The sequence below is a fragment of the Leucoraja erinacea genome, chromosome 1 (assembly GCF_028641065.1).
Source record: "Leucoraja erinacea ecotype New England chromosome 1, Leri_hhj_1, whole genome shotgun sequence".
Lineage (NCBI taxonomy): Eukaryota > Metazoa > Chordata > Chondrichthyes > Rajiformes > Rajidae > Leucoraja > Leucoraja erinaceus.
Window position 1 is genome coordinate 19,027,482 of NC_073377.1, and position 18,886 is coordinate 19,046,367.

Here is an 18,886-nt window from a genome sequence, read left to right on the forward strand (position 1 = left end):
AAACTTGGAGATGTTGTATTCATTTCCCTCATCCAGATCATTAATATATATTGTAAATAGCTGGGGTCCCAGCACTGAGCCTTGCGGTACCCCACTAGTCACTGCCTGCCATTGTGAAAAGGACCCGTTTACTCCTACTCTTTGCTTCCTGTTTGCCAGCTAGTGCTCTATCCACATCAATACTGTATTTAAGTTTCCCCCAATGCCGTGTGCTTTAAGTACTTGTATACTAATCTCTTATGTGGGCTCTTATGAATCTCATGTCGAACACAAAGCTATATTCTGGAACCAAGAGAAAATATATTTCTATAAGACTACAATCTAAAGTTACCTTTCTATTAACATCCACTGGCTCTCCACTATCCACGCTAACTAGTTACATCCTGAATTCTCTCAAACCTAAGTTTCAAAAAAATACTCACATAAGAATTTACTTAATCGCCTCAGGACATGACTTTACCTTTCGTAAATGCCTCCACCTGCAAAGACTTCTGGTTGTCCAATGATTTCACTGAATATTTCCAAAAAACTTTCCAAATGTGCTGCTATCCCTTCTTTAATAACTGACTCTAGCAGTTTCCCCCCACTACCGATGTTAGACTAACTGGTCTGTAATTCCCCGTTTTCTCTCTCCCTCCCTTCTTAAAAAGTGGGGTTACGTTTGCTACCCTCCAATCCTCTGGAACTACTCCAGAATCTAAAGAGTATTGAAAGATTATTACTAATGCATCCACTATTTCTGGAGCTACTTCCTTAAGTACTCTGGGATGCAGCCTATCTGGCCCTGGGGATTTATCGGCCTTTAATCCATTTAATTTACCCAACACCACTTCCCGACTAACCTGGATGTCACTCAATTCCTCCAACTCCTTTGACCCGCGGTCCCCTGCTATTTCCGGCAAATTATTTATGTCTTCCTTAGTGAAGACGGAACCAAAGTAGTTATTCAATTGGTCCGCCATATCCTTGTTCCCCATGATCAACTCACCTGTTTCTGACTGCAAGGGACCTACATTTGTTTTAACTAATCTCTTTTCACATATCTATAAAAACTTTTGCAGTCAGTTTTCATGTTCCCTGCCAGTTTTCTTTCATAATCCATTTTTCCTTTCCTAATTAAGCCCTTCGTCCTCCTTTGCTGGTCTCTGAATTTCTCCCAGTCCTCCGGTATGCTGCTTTTTCTGGCTAATTTGTACGCATCATCCTTCGCTTTGATACTATCCCTGATTTCCCTCGTTATCCACGGATGCACTACCTTCACCTGATTTATTCTTTTGCCAAACTGGGATGAACAATTTTTGTAGTTCATCCATGCAGTCTTTAAATGTCTTCCATTGCATATCCACCGTCAACCCTTTTAGAATTAATTGCCAGTCAATCTTGGCCAATTCACGTCTCATACCCTCAAAGTTACCTTTCTTTAAGTTCAAAACCATTGTTTCCGAATTAACAATGTCACTCTCCATCCTAATGAAGAACTCAACCATATTATGGTCACTCTTGCCCAAGGGGCCACGCACAACAAGACTGCTAACTAACCCTTCCTCATTACTCAATACCCAGTCTAAACTAGCCTGCTCTCTCGTTGGTTCCTCTACATGTTGATTTAGATAACTATCCCGCATACATTCCAAGAAATCCTCTTCCTCAGCACCCCTGCCAATTTGATTCACCCAATCTATATGTAGATTGAAGTCACCCATTATAACTGCTTTGCCTTTGTCGCACGCATTTCTAATCTATATAGTTACAACATGACTTTCTGACTCTTATTCTCCAGGCCTAACAGATCAGTCCAAGCATACCATGCACCTTCCTTACCACTCTATCTACTTCTGTTGCTACTTCCAGAGAGCTATAGACTTGGACTGCAAGGTCCATCTTGCCACAAACTCTATACTTTCTCCTTACATTCGACCTACCAAAGTGCAACACCTCACACTTGCTCGGAATAATCTCCATCTGCCATTTCTCCACCCATATTTGTAGCTATATCCTCCTCTATGGTTCAACAGCTGTCCACATGACCAATTTTGGTGTTGCCTGCAAACTTAATTAACCCATCTACATTTTCATCTAAGTCATTTATATATGTCGCAAACAACAGAGGTCCCAGCACTGATCCATACAAAACATCACTGATCCCAGACCTCCAGCCAGAATAACACCCACCACCATCCTCTGGCTTCTCTGGGTAAGCCAGTTGACAATCCAAACTACCAAGTTACTATAGTTACCATACATCTTAATCTTATGGAAAGTATATACCACCAGATTCAAGAACTGCTTCTACCGCTCTATTATCCCACTCGTGGCCTTCTCATATGTTAAAGATGTATTCCCGATCTCTCAATCTCCTTAATTGCTGCCCGTGCAGTTTGTTTTTGAATCTGCATATTTTATGGAGCCGAAACACTATCATGCACTTGTTTCCTTTCTAGAGCCCAGAACTCCATTATAAATTTCTGTCTTGTTCTCTCTACTACTCTACCTTGCTGGACACAAAAGAATGCAGTAGTCTAGAGAACCTAGACTACTGCATTCTAGATGCCACCATCCAGCAAGACTTCAAAGTACATGATAGGAATTATTTCTAACTTGAAAACTTCCCTCGGATACTACTTTTGAAATATCAGATTTTGACATTTACATTTGGAACTACTGGTGTGGATTCTGTATATAGAAACATAGAAATTAGGTGCAGGAGTAGGCCATTCGGTCCTTCGAGCCTGCACCGCCATTCAATATGATCATGGCTGATCATCCAACTCGGTATCCCGTACCTGCCTTCTCTCCATACCCTCTGATCCCCTTGGCCACAAGGGCCACATCTAACTCCCTCTTAAATATAGCCAATGAACTGGCCTCAACTACCCTCTGTGGTATCTTATGTTTAAATACTTTGTGATGAGACAACGAAAACAATTGGGATGTCTTGAGTTACAGTGATCACTGGTGCAATTGAAAAGATGCCAACCATTAACAGGTTTTATTAATGTTTGGGATTATTTTAAGATACCTTCCTAATATATTAAGAACCTTCCTAATATTTAGTAGTGGATATTAGAGTCAGTTATAGAAGGGAAGAGACCCTTCAGCCCAACTATGAACTGTGTCTTTGGTTGCCCTATGGGCTTCAGTTTTTGCACTAGATTTATGGTGAGTAATTTACAGTAAACTCCTGTTTTAACGGACCCATTTATAACAGATTTTAGTTATAACGGACAGACCTCCCACGCCAACTTCCAGTTCGTACTGCCTTCCCTCAGTTTACAGCCTCGGCTTCCAACATCAACATGGGCTTGCAAGGTGCATCAGCGAGCCCTTCTTCACCTACCACCCAGTCTGGTTGAAATGGCTGTTGTTGCAGCTCAAGTTGTAGCCCCATGGGGACAGTGCTTTCTTCAGGCCGCTCCCACCGACTCCCTACTCGGTCACCATGTGGCTCCCATCCTGCTCACCAGCTACTACTATTGTCACTTTGTCTGCTCCCCACTCCACCACTCCAGCCTCCTCTAGTTGCTCTGCCCACTCGACCTCTTGCTTCTTCCCCCAAGTCGCCGGCATACTCTACCTTGGAAGGTGTTGGCAGCTGCGAGGGAGGAGGAAGAGGAGGTGGCAGTGAAGCAGGGAGCAGACAAAGCGAAGGAAGAAAGGGCAGCTTGGGAAAGGGGTGGGAGCCCTATGGTGACTGAGCATGTCCTGTCGGTGGCAGTGGCCTGGAGAAAGTGCTGCAACGTGAGCCGCAACAACAGCTGCTTCAACTGGGCTATGTGGTAGTTGGTGAAGAAGGGTTTGCTGGTGCAGATCAACGGCATCTGTGCCTCGTTTTACAGTGAAATTACACAAAATGCTGGAGTAATAGCAGACTGAATAAGTCTGAGAAAGGGTCCTGACTATCCTGACTCACTCTACACCTCCATTCCCCACCAGGATGGCCTCAAAGCCCTTCGGTTCTTCCTCGACCAGAGGAGCAACCTAGACCCAGCCACTGACACTCTCCTCCGCCTAGCGGAGTTGGTCCTCACCCTCAACCACTTTACGTTTGACTCCTCCCATTTCCTCCAAACACAAGGCGTAGCTATGGGCACACGCATGGGCCCCTGCTACGCCTGCCTCTTTGTCGGGTACGTTGAACAAGCCTTGTTCAGTACGTACCAGGCCCCATCCCCGACCTCTACCTCCGTTACATTGACGACTGCTTTGGAGCCACCTCCTGCACCTACACACAACTGACTGACTTCATCCACTTCACCACCAACTTCCATCCGGCACTCCAATACACCTGGACCATTTCCGACACTTCCCTACCATTCCTTGACCTCACCATCTCCATCGCAGGGGACAGACTTCTGACCGACATACACTACAAACCAACTGACTCGCATGGCTATCTGGACTACACGTCTTCCCACCCTGCCCCCTGTAAAGACTCCACCCCCTACTCCCAATTCCTCCGCCTACGCCGCATCTGTTCCCAGGATGAGACATTCCATACCAGGGCATCGGAAATGTCCTCGTTCTTCAGGGAACGGGGATTCCACTCCGCCACCATAGATGAGGCTCGCACCAGGGTCTCATCCATACCACGCAACACTGCTCTCTCTCCCCATCCCAGCTCTCGCAACAAGGGCAGAGTCCCCCTGGTCCTCACCTTTCACCCCACCAGCCGGCAAATACAACACATAATCCTCCGCCATTTCCGCCACCTCCAACGTGACCCCACCACTCACCACATCTTCCCATCTCCCCCCATGTCTGCCTTCCGCAAAGACCGGTCCCTCCGCAACTCCCTTATCAATTCTTCCCTTCCCTCCCGTACCACCTCCTCCCCGGACACTTTCCGTTGCAACCGCAAGAAATGCAACACCTGTCCCTTCAACTCCCCCCTCGACTCCATTCAAGGACCCAAGCAGTCGTTCCAGATGCGACAAAGGTTCACCTGTATCTCCTCCAATCTCATCTACTGCATCCGCTGCTCTAGATGTCAGCTGATCTACATCGGGGAGACTAAGCGTAGGTTGGGCGATCGTTTCGCCGAACACCTCCGCTCAGTCCGCAATAACCAACCTGACCTCCCGGTGGCTCAGCACTTCAACTCCCCCTCCCATTCCCAATCCGACCTCTCTGTCCTGGGTCTCCTCCATTGCCAGGGTGAGCAACACCGGAAATTGGAGGAACAGCACCTCGTATTCCGCCTGGGCAGTTTGCATCCTGATGGCATTAACGTTGAATTCTCCCAATTTTGCTAGCCCTTGCTGTCTCCTCCCCTTCCTTAACCCTCGAGCTGTCTCCTCCCATCCCCCCGCCGTCGGGCTCCTCCTCCTCCCTTTTTCCTTCCTTCTCCCCCCCACCCCCCATCAGTCTGAAGAAGGGTTTCGGCCCGAAACGTCGCCTATTTCCTTCGCTCCATAGATGCTGCTGCACCCGCTGAGTTTCTCCAGCAATTTTGTGTATCCTGACTATCCAAGTTCTCCAGAGAAGCTGCTTGAACTGTTGAGTAATACTTTGTGTCCTTTTGTGTATTAACCCTCATCTGTAGTTTTTTTTATTTTAATTTCATACAACGATAATACCTTACTCCCTTACAGTGAACAATTGGCAATAACCGCCACCTTTTCCCCACTCTATGGTCCGTTATAATGAGTGTTTACTGTATTGTATTGTTTTATATATTTGTGTGTATTGTGTTTCGGGAAGTTATGTTATGGCAAGTAAGAATTTCATTTTTCTGTTATCGGTGTATATATATGACAATTAAATACTTGAGAACGAAAGTGTCCATGCTGACCAAGTTGCCCATTTAAGATAATCCGATTTACATGTGTTTGGCCATATCCTTCTATACCATTTCTATCTATGAAGCTGTCCAGATATTTTTAAATCGTTGTTATTGTGCCTGCCTCAACTTCTTCCTCTGGCAGCTGATGCCAGATACCACCTAAATTTCTGCAAATCTGGTTTTGGATGTCAGCCAACCAGTATAAAAAATTAGCATGTGAGTGTATAGTTATAGGGTGAATTCACGAAAGGTCACTGGAGCGTAGATCCGCACCCACGTGACCGAAAATCTCAAGTGGAGGACATGCTAGACATCTGGTACATGTTAGTGGATGGGAAAACACGCACTTTCCCACCCGTTAAAAACATAGAAAACGGCCAGGTTTTGATCTGCAATTTATTGTGCCAGTCGGGGTGACCGTGAGGCACAGCTACCTAGATTTACAGTTTAAAAAAAAGATAGAAACTAAGGTAAATTAAAGAGGGAACTGAAGGTGCCAATCCAGCGGAAGTGAACAGCGGACATTTGCCGTGGAGATTTAAAGGTCCAAAATATCGGGAATTATCGCGTTTGCTCGCTGAATTTCATCAAAAGTAAGGCATTATTGTTGATAATGAAAAAGCATTCGGAAATTCAGGATTTGATCACTTGTCATGCAATACCTGAACTCGGATCTGGTATTAAAATGTTGGTGGTAGAGGATTTGACAGTGCTGATGCCATTGAACAGCATGGAAAATGTCCTCAGCTCTTGTTGAAAGTGGTCGATGTCACATGAATAATGTAAATAGTTCTTATTGCATATTACCCAAGCCAGAATGTTATCCAGATATTGCTGGATGATGGTATTTTGGTATCTGTGAAGACCCAAGTGAAATTAAACATTGTGCAGTTATCAGGTGCATTGTCACTCTTACCTTTTAATGAAAGAAAATAATAGAAGGTGGCTGGGCCAAGAATACCACCATGTGGAACTGCTGCAGCAAAGACGTATGACAATGTTCCTTTTTAGCTGGGCACAACTCCAGCCTATGGACCTTTTTTCGGGATTCCCATTGCTAGTTTTACTAAGGCTCCTTGTTTGCCAAATGCTACCTTGATATTGTGCACAATCACTCCATTACGTAAAATAAGCAGTTCTGTTCCTGTTTGTCCCAAGGCTGTAATGAAATTGGGAAATAAGCAGTCTTCGTCACCATCCACAAGCACGTTCTTGTGCCGTTTCATTGCAAAGCTCATTATATCTATGACCTCTGCTGATCAAGAACAGTTTTAAATACTAATTATCTAGAGACACAAGACTGAACATCCTGGAATCTTCAAAACTAAACTGCTGGAAGAACTCTGGGTCGGGCAGAATCTGTGGTGGGAAATGGACAGATTGTTTTAGGCCAGTACCCTTTTTCAGATTGGAGAATACTCCAAATAGAGCCATAGAATCATAGAAAGATACAGCGTGGAAACAGGCCCTTTGGCCCGACTTACCCACACTGGCCAACATATCCCAGCTACACTAGTCTCACCTGCCTGCGTTTGGTCCATATCCCTCCAAACCAGTCCTATCCATGTACCTGTTTAACTGTTTCATAAATGTTGGGATAGCCCCAGCCTCAACTACCTCCTCTGGCAACTGTTCCATACACCCACCGCCCTTTGTGTGAAAAAGTTACCCCTCAGATTCCTATTAAATATTTTCCCCTTCATCTTAAACCTATGTCCTCTGGTCCTTGATTCACCTACACTAGGCAAGCAATTAATTCCTCATGATTTTATACACCTCTATAAGGTCACCCCTCATTCTCATGCGCTCCAAGGAATACAGTCCCAGCCTACTCAACCTCTCCCTATAGCTCAGACCTTCTAGTCCTGGCAACATCCTTGTAAATATTTTCTGTCCCCTTTTCAGCTTGAATACATCTTTCCTATAACATGGTGCCCAGAACTGAACACAATGCTCTAAATGCGGCCTCACCAACGTCTTATACAACTGCATCATGACCTCCCAATGTCAATAATACTTTGTCTGATGAAGGTCAATGTGTCAAATGCCTCTTTGACCACTCTATCTACTTGCGACTGCACCTTCAAGGAACCATGCACCTGCACTCCTAGATCCTTCTGCTCTACAACACTCCCCAGACCCCTACCATTCACTGTGTAAGGATTAGTTCAAGTCAACATGGATTTATGAAAGGGAAATCATGCTTGACTAATCTTTTGGAATTTTCTGAGGATGTGACAAGTAAAATGGGTGAAGGGGTGCCAGTGGATGTAGTGTATCTAGACTTTCAGAAAGCCTTTGATAAGGTCCCGCACGGGAGACTGGTGACTAAAATTAGAGCACATGGTATTGGGGGTAGGGTGTTGACATGGATAGAAAATTGGTTGGCAGACCGGAAGCAAAGAGTCGGAGTGAACGGGTCCTTTTCAGAATGGCAAGCAGTGGCGAGTGGAGTGCCGCAAGGCTCGGTGTTGGGGCCGCAACTGTTTACCATATATATTAATGATTTGAAAGAGGGAATTAGGAGCAACACAAGCAAGTTTGCAGATGACATAAAGCTGGGTGGTAGTGTGAACTGTGAAGAGGATGCTAGGAGGTTGCAGGATGACCTGGACAGGTTGAGTGAGTGGGCAGATGCAGTATAATATAGATAAATGTGAGGTTATCCACTTTGGCGGCAAAAACAATATCTAAATGGGGTTATGTTAGGTAAGGGGAGGTGCAGTGAGACCTGGGTGTCCTTGTACACCGGTCACTGAAAGTTGGCTTACAGGTACAGCAGGCAGTGAAGAAAGCTAATGGAATATTGGCCTTCATAACAAGAGGATTTCAGTATAGGAATAAAAAGGTTCTTCTGCAGTTGTATGGGGCTCTGGTGAGACCACATCTAGAGTGTTGAGTACAGTTTTGGTCTCCTAATTTGAGGATGGACATCCTTGTGATTGAGGCAGTGCAGCGTAGGTTCACGAGATTGATCCCTGGAATGGCGGGACTGTCATTTGAGGAAAGATTGAAAAGACTCGGCTTGTATTCACTGGAGTTTAGAAAGATGAGGGGGATCTTATAGAACCATATAAAATTATAAAAGGACTGGATGCAGCTAGATGCAGGAAAATTGTTCCCAATGTTGGGCGAGTCCAGAACCAGGGGCCACAGAAGGGGAGGTCATTTAAGACTGAGGTGAGAAAAAAAGTTTTCACCCAGAGAGTTGTGAATTTATATAATTCCCTGCCACAGGGCAGTGGAGGCCAAGTCAGTGGATGGATTTAAGAGAGAGTTTGATAGAACTCTAGGGGCTAGTGGAGTCAAGGGATATGGGGAGAAGGCAGGCACGGGTTATTGATAGTGGACGATCAGCCATGATCACAATGAATGGCGGTGCTGGCTCGAAGGGCCAAATGGCCTCTTCCTGCACCTATTTTCTATGTAAAGTCCTGCCCATGCTAGACTTCCCAAAATGCAACAACTCACAATTCTTTATGTTAAATTCCATCAACCATTCCTCGGGCACACGTGGCCTGTTTCCAAGCTGTATCGCTCTTTGACTCTATGAAGCAAAATTGCGGAGAATTGTGGACGCAACCCAGACCATCACACAAACCAACCTTACCTCCATTGACTCCATCTACACTTTACTCTGCCTCGGCACAGCCACCAGCATAATCAAGGACGAATCTCATCCTGGTCACTCCCTCTTCTCCCTTCTTTTTAGACAAGAAGTGTGGAAATGCATACCACCAGATTCAGTGTCAGTTTCCTCCCAACTGTTATCAGGCAACTGAACCTTCCAAGCAACAACTAGAGAGTGGTCCTGAGCTACTACCATTTCTAATACAGAGCCACAGTCCTGTCTCATTGGAGAGCCTCGGAACTTCTTTAATCAGCCTTTACTTGACATTATCTTGCACTAAATGTAGCAATGTTACAAAATTTTGAGATTTAAAAAATCAAGTCTGCAATTTATCCCATCAGATAAAGCATAAAAAGAAGTTTAATTTGACACCTAATTCACTTTCATATCTCAAGTAATAAAAAAGTTATGGCCATTTTCATACTCGGAAATTAGCATCTTGTTCCCTATTGATTTTCTATGGACATAACAAAAAAGCTGTGATCATGGACAGTCAAAAGCCCATAACCTTCTTAAAAATTAACTGAATGAAATTTTCAGTTATCTTAGATTGAACCATTCTGAAACAAATATAAAATAATCTTACTTGGATGACCTGAAATTAAAGCATATAATTAGTTAGTTACCCAATTGTAGCTAATTTCAAACTTCAATTACTAGATCTGAACATCTATCCATTTCTTAATAAATTATTAACATTTTAAAAAAGCCTAAGTGTCCAAATAATATTCACAAATATTCACATGATTTTTAAATCTCATTTACATCAATTTATAGGTCAAATGGAAAGAATTTAGTGTTCAATTGCAGTAAATTAAAGTCCATTTTAAATCAGCTTTCTAGTGGGTTCCTGTGAACGCGCTGGTTTAGAACGTTCACATTGCGCTGGATTTGTGCCCTCAAATGCCCAGAAAAATACTGCGGGATATAAAGAGCCCAAAATGAACTACTCGCTATAGTAAACTTTGTATAAAGGGGTCTTAAGAAGCCCATTTTAATGTAAAAATAAGGTACATACCTTTAATTGTTTGCTTTATAAAACCCTGGGGCTGCGAGAGGTCGAGGGTTGAGAGAGTGATTTTAAAACTATTATAACTATTATTCGAGGCCTATAAAACTAATACTTTTTGCGACGGGGTCTTTCAGCGATTTTTCGCTAATGATTTACTAGGCTGAACATCTTCGATTGGAACAGCCTAGTAAAAATCGCGTTTTAAAACCGCCCCCTCTAAACAGCGCCAAAATCGCGCACACGGGCTGGGGCAGATTCTCAGCGACGACTCAGGTAGGTTTTGCAACATACCTACTAAATGTTATTCCCTTTGTCTTGTTTCTGTACACTATGGACAGCTCGATTGTAATCATGGATTATCTTTTCGCTGACTGGTTAGCGTGTAACAAAAAGCTTTTCAATTTACCTCGGTACACATGACAATAAACTAAACTAAAACAAACTAACTAAAAGCATAACTTCACCAGGTTGCCAAGCACACTCTTTAATCATTGAACCGAGGTTGGGCTTTCTCTGCAGAGTAATGGCCAAGTTGCAGATCGACCAAGTTAATAGATTACAAATATGATCTACCCACAGTTTTATTAATGCCCAATTTTAAATCTCTTCTGAATCTGTTCTGTTTACAAGACACTATAATGGGACGCGTCCATGGTGTGAAGAGGAAATTTTGCCTCCTAAAAAGACTGCTCGGAGGTCTTGCCTACATATATTGTCAAGGACAGATCCTTCTGCCGCAGCTCATTTGGTAAGGATGAGGTCAAATAGGTTGATTTGTGTTGGTTCTTTCAGCATGTTCTGCAGAGCATTCTGACGGCTGAATCCTTTAGAAATGACCAGCATGGTCATTAGTAAGTCTACCAAGTCATTCTTTATAACTCTTGAAATCCTCATGCAGGTATTGTTTTCTCTTGGAATCCTCATGCAGATATTGTTATGTAGTCTTGCTATTCTAAGTGCTGCTTCCAAGGCGGGAGAAAATGTTTACTCCCGCCTTTTTGCTTATATTTCACTGTGCCATCTCTAATAGTTTGGTTCTTGATATAGAGCAGAATTGTGGGATTTTGATGGGAAAGCATTTAACAATAATACAATGCTTTTGTAAGTAGATTTAGACGAGGGAATTAAATGTAATATCTCCACGTTTGCGGATGACAAAGCTGGGTGGCAGTGTGAGCTGCAAGGAGGATGCTATGAGGCTGCATGGTGACTAGGATAGGTTGGGCAGATGCATGGCAGATGCAGTATAATGTGGATAAATGCGATGTTATCCACTTTGGTGGCAAGAACAAGAAGGCAGATTATTATCTGAAAGATGTCAGATTAGGAGGAGAAGGTGCGGCGAGACCTGAGTGTCCTTGCACATCAGTCACTGAAAGTAAACATGCTGACACAGCAAGCAGTGAAGAAAGCAAATGGCATGTTGGGCTTCACAGCGAAAGGATTTGAATATAGGAGCAAGGAGGCCTTACTGCAGTTGTACAGGGCCCTGTTGAGACCACACCTGGAGTATTGTGTGTAGTTTTGGTCTCCTAATTTGAGGAAGGACATTCTTGCTATTGAAGGAGTGCAGCGTAGGTTCACCAGGTTAATTCCTGGAATGGTGGGACTGACATATGATGAAAGAATCGGTCGACTGGGCTTGTATTCATTGGAATTTAGAAGGATGAGAGGATATCTTATAGAAACATAAAATTCTTAAGGGATTGGACAGGCTAGATGCAGGAAAACAATTCCTGATTTTGGGGGAGTCCAGAATTGGGTCGCAGTTTAAGAATAAGGGGTAGGCCATTTAGGACTGAGATGAGGAAAAAGAATTTCACTCAGAGAGTTGTGAATCTGTGGAATTCCCTGCCACAGATTTGAGGATCAGCCATGATCATATTAAATGGCGGTGCTTGCTCGAAGAGCCGAATGGCCTACTCTTGCACCTATTTTCTATGTTAATGCCAGGTTGTTGTTTGACTAGACTGTTGGCACCATTCCTTTATTGTCATAAGAAGTCTGATATATGTGAGGAGGACACTGCATCGCTGAATTAATTGGGATTGCCAGCTATATCTGAGTCCATTGCTATGTGGTCTGTTCAAATCTGATGTTTAAATCCAAACATTAGAATCTAGTACGGTAAAACAAAGCAACAGGCCCTTAGGCCCATGATGTCTCCCAAACATGACGCCAAATTAAACTACTCGCTCCTGCCAGCATGTTATTCATACCCCTCCCATTTCCTGCACATTCTTGTTCTTAAAGCCGCTTCAATGCCTCTGTCGGATCTGTTTCCACCACGATCGCTGGCAGCACGTTGCACCGTCTGTGAATTTAAAGAAAATTGCCGTGCATATCTCCATTAAACTTAACTCCTCTGACCTTAATCTATGCAATCTAGTATTTGATATTTTCATACCTTGGAGAAATATTCTGCCTATCTACCCAATCATAATTGCCCACAGAGTTTATTAGTGCCCATTTTTTGGTTACATGTGTGCTAAATATGTTCTGTTTAATAGATGTCATAATGGTGTGTTTCCATGGCGTGAAGAAGACATTTTACCTCATGTAATTCTCATAATTTTATAAACATATCAGTTATTCCCTCAGCCTTCAAAGTACCAGAAAAACCAATCCAATTAGTCCAATAATTTCTTATCGTTTATACCTCCTAATCCAGGCAGCATTCTGGTCAACCTCTCCTGCACTCTTTCCAAAGTCTCCACGTCCTTCCTGTAATGGGGCGACCATATTGTAAGCAATGTTCCAATTATTTCAGAAAATGTGAATGATGACTTGTTTGTGAGTCATGTTCTGTCTGTGGTTTGTTTTCAAGGTCGATCCAAGGAAATTTTCCTCAAAACCATTTCTTTGCTACCTTTGAAGTTCTCGCCGCAGCTGATATACTGTGCCTTGTGCCTTTTAGTACACACGAACATATATATTGCAAGAAAGATCAATCAGTCCATTGGAAGGAACAATTGTGCATCTGACGAAACTGATTAATCGTTCAGCATCATGTCTATCACCAACACCCCGACTAGTAATGATGCATGCCTGAGCATTGTACACAGTTTGATGTGTCATCGACAAGGTGGAGAAAGTGAAACATTTGCTAAAAGAGCCATTGAGAGCTTGGTCAAAAAGTTGAAAGAGAAAAAAGATGAGCTTGATTCATTAATCACAGCTATAACAACCAATGGAGCTCACCCCAGCAAATGTGTGACAATACAGAGGACGTTAGATGGAAGACTCCAGGTAAGTGTTCAGAAGAGAACTTTCTTAAAAATAACTACTTGCTTTAGTAGAATGCCTGTGCCACATATAAACATTCTAAGGGAAATAACATTTAAATTTAAAGATTGAGGATCACGTCACAGAACTAACCAAAGCATTGCTATACCATTTGCAGAAATTAGACAACTATCAGGATGACATTCCACGTTTTTTTTTAAATCTTCTTTGAATATGAACAGTAGTTTTGATTTTGGTTAACCCTTCAGATCTCATTGGCTCTCAATTTAAAGTATTTCAATTGTAAAGTATGAGGTGTTGTATTTTGGGAAGTCAAGCCAGGTCAGGACCTTTGTGGTTTGTGGTAGGGTAATGGGGATGGTGTACAACATTGGGATATAAGAGTACAAGACGTAGTTCACCGAAAATGACATCACAGGTAGATGGGTGGGTTTTGGTACATTGGCTTTCATCAGTCAGGGTATGTTATGGGTGTGCAAGAGGTTTATTTCCGACATATGCTGCTAAACAACTCTCCCTGTTTCTCCATAATTCTCGTTCGAAATTAGGTGGTGGGGAGGCGGGGGTTTGTTTTATTTTTGTTTTTTAATTTTTATTTATTTTTTCTTCCAAAATGAATGAAATCTAATTTTTCTGTAATAGTTTCACTTCCATCAGTGCAATGGGCTGTTACAAATGTAGTGTCATTTGCAAAGAAACTTTCTCTAAATTTCTTCCTTTCACCAAATTGTGTACATGGTTAAAAATTGAGGTTTCTTCATGGATAGAACCAATTGACACTTCCCAGAATTGTGATACTCTATTCTACCCCTTTTTCTTTCTAAGCAAGTTTTAACATGTATCATGTGGTTGCCACTGGTTCCATGTTTATTAAATTTGTCTTTTTCCTTATCAAATATTTTATTTGAATTTGATGTAGGAAATAAAATTAAATGGGTTAGCCTGACATAATTTACATTTCCAAATGATGCCTATATTAAATCATTTCAAATATATTCAAGTACAGTACTCAATCCCTGCTAACATTACAGCATTTGCATGTCATTGAATGCAACGCCAGATTAAACTTTATAATTCCTCTGGTATTCTTTTGAAATTGGCTAGTTTAGTTGTGAGCAATTTTGGGCATCATATCCGAGGAAGGATATGCTGGCTCTGGAGAGGGTCCAGAGGTGGTTGACAAGAAAGATCCCAGGAATGGGGAGGTTAATCTATGGTGGGTGTTTGTCGGCACTGGGCCTATACTCGCTGGAGTTTCGGAGAGTGTGGGGGGCCCTCATTGAAACATACGGAATAGTGAAAGGCTTGGATAGAGTGGATGTGGAGAGAATGTTTCCACTAGTGGGAGAGTCCAGGAGTAGAGGTCTTGGCTTCAGAATTAAAGATCATTCTTTTAGGAATGAGATGAGGAGACATTTCTTTAGTCAGAGGGTGGTGAATCTGTGGAATTCTTTGCTACAGAAGGCTGCAGAGGTCAAGTCAGTGGATATTTTTTAAGGCAGAGATAGATAGATTCTTGATTAGTACAAATGTCAGATGTTATGGGGAGAAGGCAATAGAATGGGTTTAAGAGGGGAAGATAGCAGCCATAATTAAATGGCGTAGACTAGATGGGCCGAATTGACCTAATTCTACTATCACATAACCTTATGACCAGTGTAACTGATTTGTGGTGTGTATTTTACCTCTGCCCCAATACCAAAGGATTTTACCGAATTGAATATGGCAGAAAATTTAGCATTTAACTCTCTCAAGTTTAAAAAGAAAATTGAATAATTTTGCAGTCCTTAAATATTTTTGCTTAGTGTTCAGTTAGAATGTCAGATAATTTGAATTTTGCCACTTTTGGACAAAAAGTTTACTTGGAGATAATCACAATATGCTGGAAATCATATGCAAAGTGACATCTCTGAATGAACCGGGATGACCACCCAAGTCCTAAAATTCTGAGGTATTTGGTTGCACCATATGATTCAGGAATATTACCCTGATTACAATGCAAGACGATAGACAAATAAAGAATGGAGGAATTACATTTTGTAGTTGGAATATAAGGGGTGCCAACGAACCAATTAAGAGGGGTAAAATTTTTGCCCAACTAAAATCGTTGAAAAGCGACATAATGTTTTTGCAGGAGACCCACATGAAACAACAAACACAAATAAGATTAAAGGCGAATTGGATAGGCCAAACATACTACTCCTCATTTACTTCTAAATCTAGGGGTACAGCTATTCTTATTAGGAAAGGTATTCCTTTTAAATTAAAGAATACTATATCAGATAAAGAGGGAAGGTATACTATAGTCTCGGGTGAAATTTATGCAACCCCACTAACTTTGATAAATATTTATGCTCCGAATTTTGATAACCCCCAATTTTTTGATAAAATTATTGATATAATATCAGAGTTTAATTACCAAAATGTGATAATAGGGGGGGACTTTAACTGTGTTTTAGATTCATATCTAGATAAGTCATCAAAACAAAAGAAGAGTAATTTAAAATCTAAAACTAGCGAACTTCTAAATACATATATAAAAAATACTAATATAATAGATGTATGGAGATCTGCTAATCCAGTTGGAAGGGAATACTCGTTTTACTCTCCGGTGCATAAAACTTATTCAAGAATTGATTATTTTTTAGTGGACATGAAATTAATGCCTTATACAAACAACCCAACATACCACATTAGTAGTATCTCAGATCATTCTCCGTTGACATTCTCAGTAAAATTTGAGGGAATGCCGGGTAAAAAATTTTTTTGGAGGTTTAATACACATATTTTAAATGACGTGCAAGGATATCAATATTTAAAACAACAAATGAAACTTTTTTTCGATACAAATGATATACCAGGTACTTCGCCTTCTTTATTATGGGAAACTTTTAAGGCATTTATGAGAGGAATTATAATTTCATACCAAAGTTTTCAAAATAAAAAGAATAAGACAGAACAATTGTTGTTAGAACAAGAAATCAGACAGTTAGAGTTGGATAATGCCAAAGATTCCACGACAGATAAACACAATAAGATAGTATTACTGAAATTTAAACTTAATCGAATTTTATCGGCAAGAGTAATAAGACTATTCCAAATTACAAAACAGGAACATTTTGAGTTTGGTGACAAGCCACATAAACTTTTAGCTCGCCAATTGAAAAAAAAAACAAGAAAGGGAAAATACTATAACCAAAATTAAATCAGAGAAAGGCGAATTACTAATATTACCTAAAGATATTAATAATAGATTTGCCCAATTTTACCAAAACTTATATACATCTAAAATAAAATAGAAGATAGTAAAATAAAAACATTTCTAGATAACTGTAATCTTCCAATACTGGACCCTTTGGAACAAGAGGAACTAGGAGCTCAAATTACAATCAAAGAAATAAGTGAAACAATAAAATCGCTGAAAAATGGTAAGACACCGGGACCAGAGGGTTTTAATAATGAATTTTTAAAAAAATTTCAGGAGATAACGGCCCCTTATTTATTTAATTTATACTCCCATGCTTTTAAAGAAAACAAACTACCTGAAACACTAACAGAATCAACTATTACGCTTATTCCAAAAAAAGATAAAGATTTAGAAGATCCGGGCTCGTACAGAGCTATATCACTTTTAAATACAGATCAGAAAATTTTAGCAAAGATTTTAGCAAGTAGATTAAGCAAATATATTAGTAAACTGATAAACCCTGATCAAACGGGGTTTATACCTAAAAGATACTCATTTAATAATCTGAGACGTCTGTTTAATATAATGTACTCGCATAAAGTAGAGGAAGAAGATATATCAATTATTTCTTTGGATGCAGAGAAAGCATTTGATCAGGTAGAGTGGCAATATTTATATAAAGTACTACAAAAATTTAACATGGGAGAGAATTTTATAACATGGGTAAAATTATTATATGATAAACCGATGGCAAGAATTTTAACTAATAACATGTTATCTCAAAAATTTCAACTATCAAGGGGTAATAGGCAGGGATGTGCACTATCACCCCTGCTATTTGCCCTTATGATAGAACCTCTGGCTGAAAGTATAAGAATTCATCCGAATATTCAGGGCTATAATACCAGGGACTCAAAGAATAAAATCTCATTATATGCAGACGATATACTTTTATATATTACAAAGTCACAAACGAGCATACCAAATTTATTAAACTTAATAGAGGAATTTGGGTCTTTTTCTGGATATAGAATAAACTGGAACAAAAGCGAAATCATGACATTAAAACCTCAAGAACCTACACACTTACTGAAGTTCCCCTTTAAAATCGCAACAGAAAAATTTAAATATTTGGGTATTCAGATTACTAGAAAATATAAAGCATTATTCAATGCTAATTTCATACCTTTATTAAATAAACTTAATACACAGATTAAATTTTGGAAAACACTTCCCTTATCATTATTAGGTAGAATAAATGCAATAAAAATGATCTTCCTACCACAATTACTATACCTATTTCAGTCTATACCGGTATATATACCAAAATATTTTTTTAAAAAATTAGACTCTAACATTACAAATTATATTTGGGACTATAAATCACATAGAATCACAAAAAAACACTTATGTAAACCAAAAGAGGTCGGGGGACTTTCACTTCCGAATTTTATGTATTATTACTGGGCAGTGCATATTAAGAATATGATTTATTGGTTGGATAGTTCTACACAACAGACAGAATGTATAAAAATGGAGAAGGAGGATTGTCATCCTTGTAATATAGGAACGATCCTCTTTTCCCCCAAAAAACTGAATAACACAATATATAAGAAGAACCCAATTATATATGGTACAATAAGAATTTGGAAACAAATAAAATTATCTTTAAAATTAAGAAATCTATCACTGTTAATGCCAATTGCGAATAACCCTTTATTTAAACCATCTCTTATTGATAAGACATATAACCAATGGGAAAGTCTCGGAATTAGAAGGATCAGGGATATGTACGAAACAGGAAACCTACTATCATTCCAACAACTACAATTAAAATTTAAATTGAAAAACAATCAATATTTTAAATATCTTCAGATTTGCGACTTTGTGAAAAAATATATACAAGGATATCAAAAAGTAACTACTGACTTATTGGAAGAAGCAATGAATATTGAAGCTGACTCACAAAAATTAATATCCTATTTATATAATAGTATTCTAAATATAGACCTACCATCGACAGAGGTA

At 40.4% G+C, this 18,886-nt stretch overlaps 1 protein-coding gene across 1 annotated transcript in view; it reads left to right on the forward strand.

Moving 5' to 3' along the window:
• Positions 1-18,886, forward strand: part of smad4b (SMAD family member 4b) — an 88,339-nt gene that overhangs the window by 7,750 nt on the left and 61,703 nt on the right. The window contains exon 2 of the mRNA XM_055661311.1: positions 13,253-13,674. Coding sequence (XP_055517286.1) covers positions 13,435-13,674 — 240 coding nt within the window. The 5' untranslated portion in view covers positions 13,253-13,434. The remainder of the gene's footprint in view (positions 1-13,252; positions 13,675-18,886) is intronic.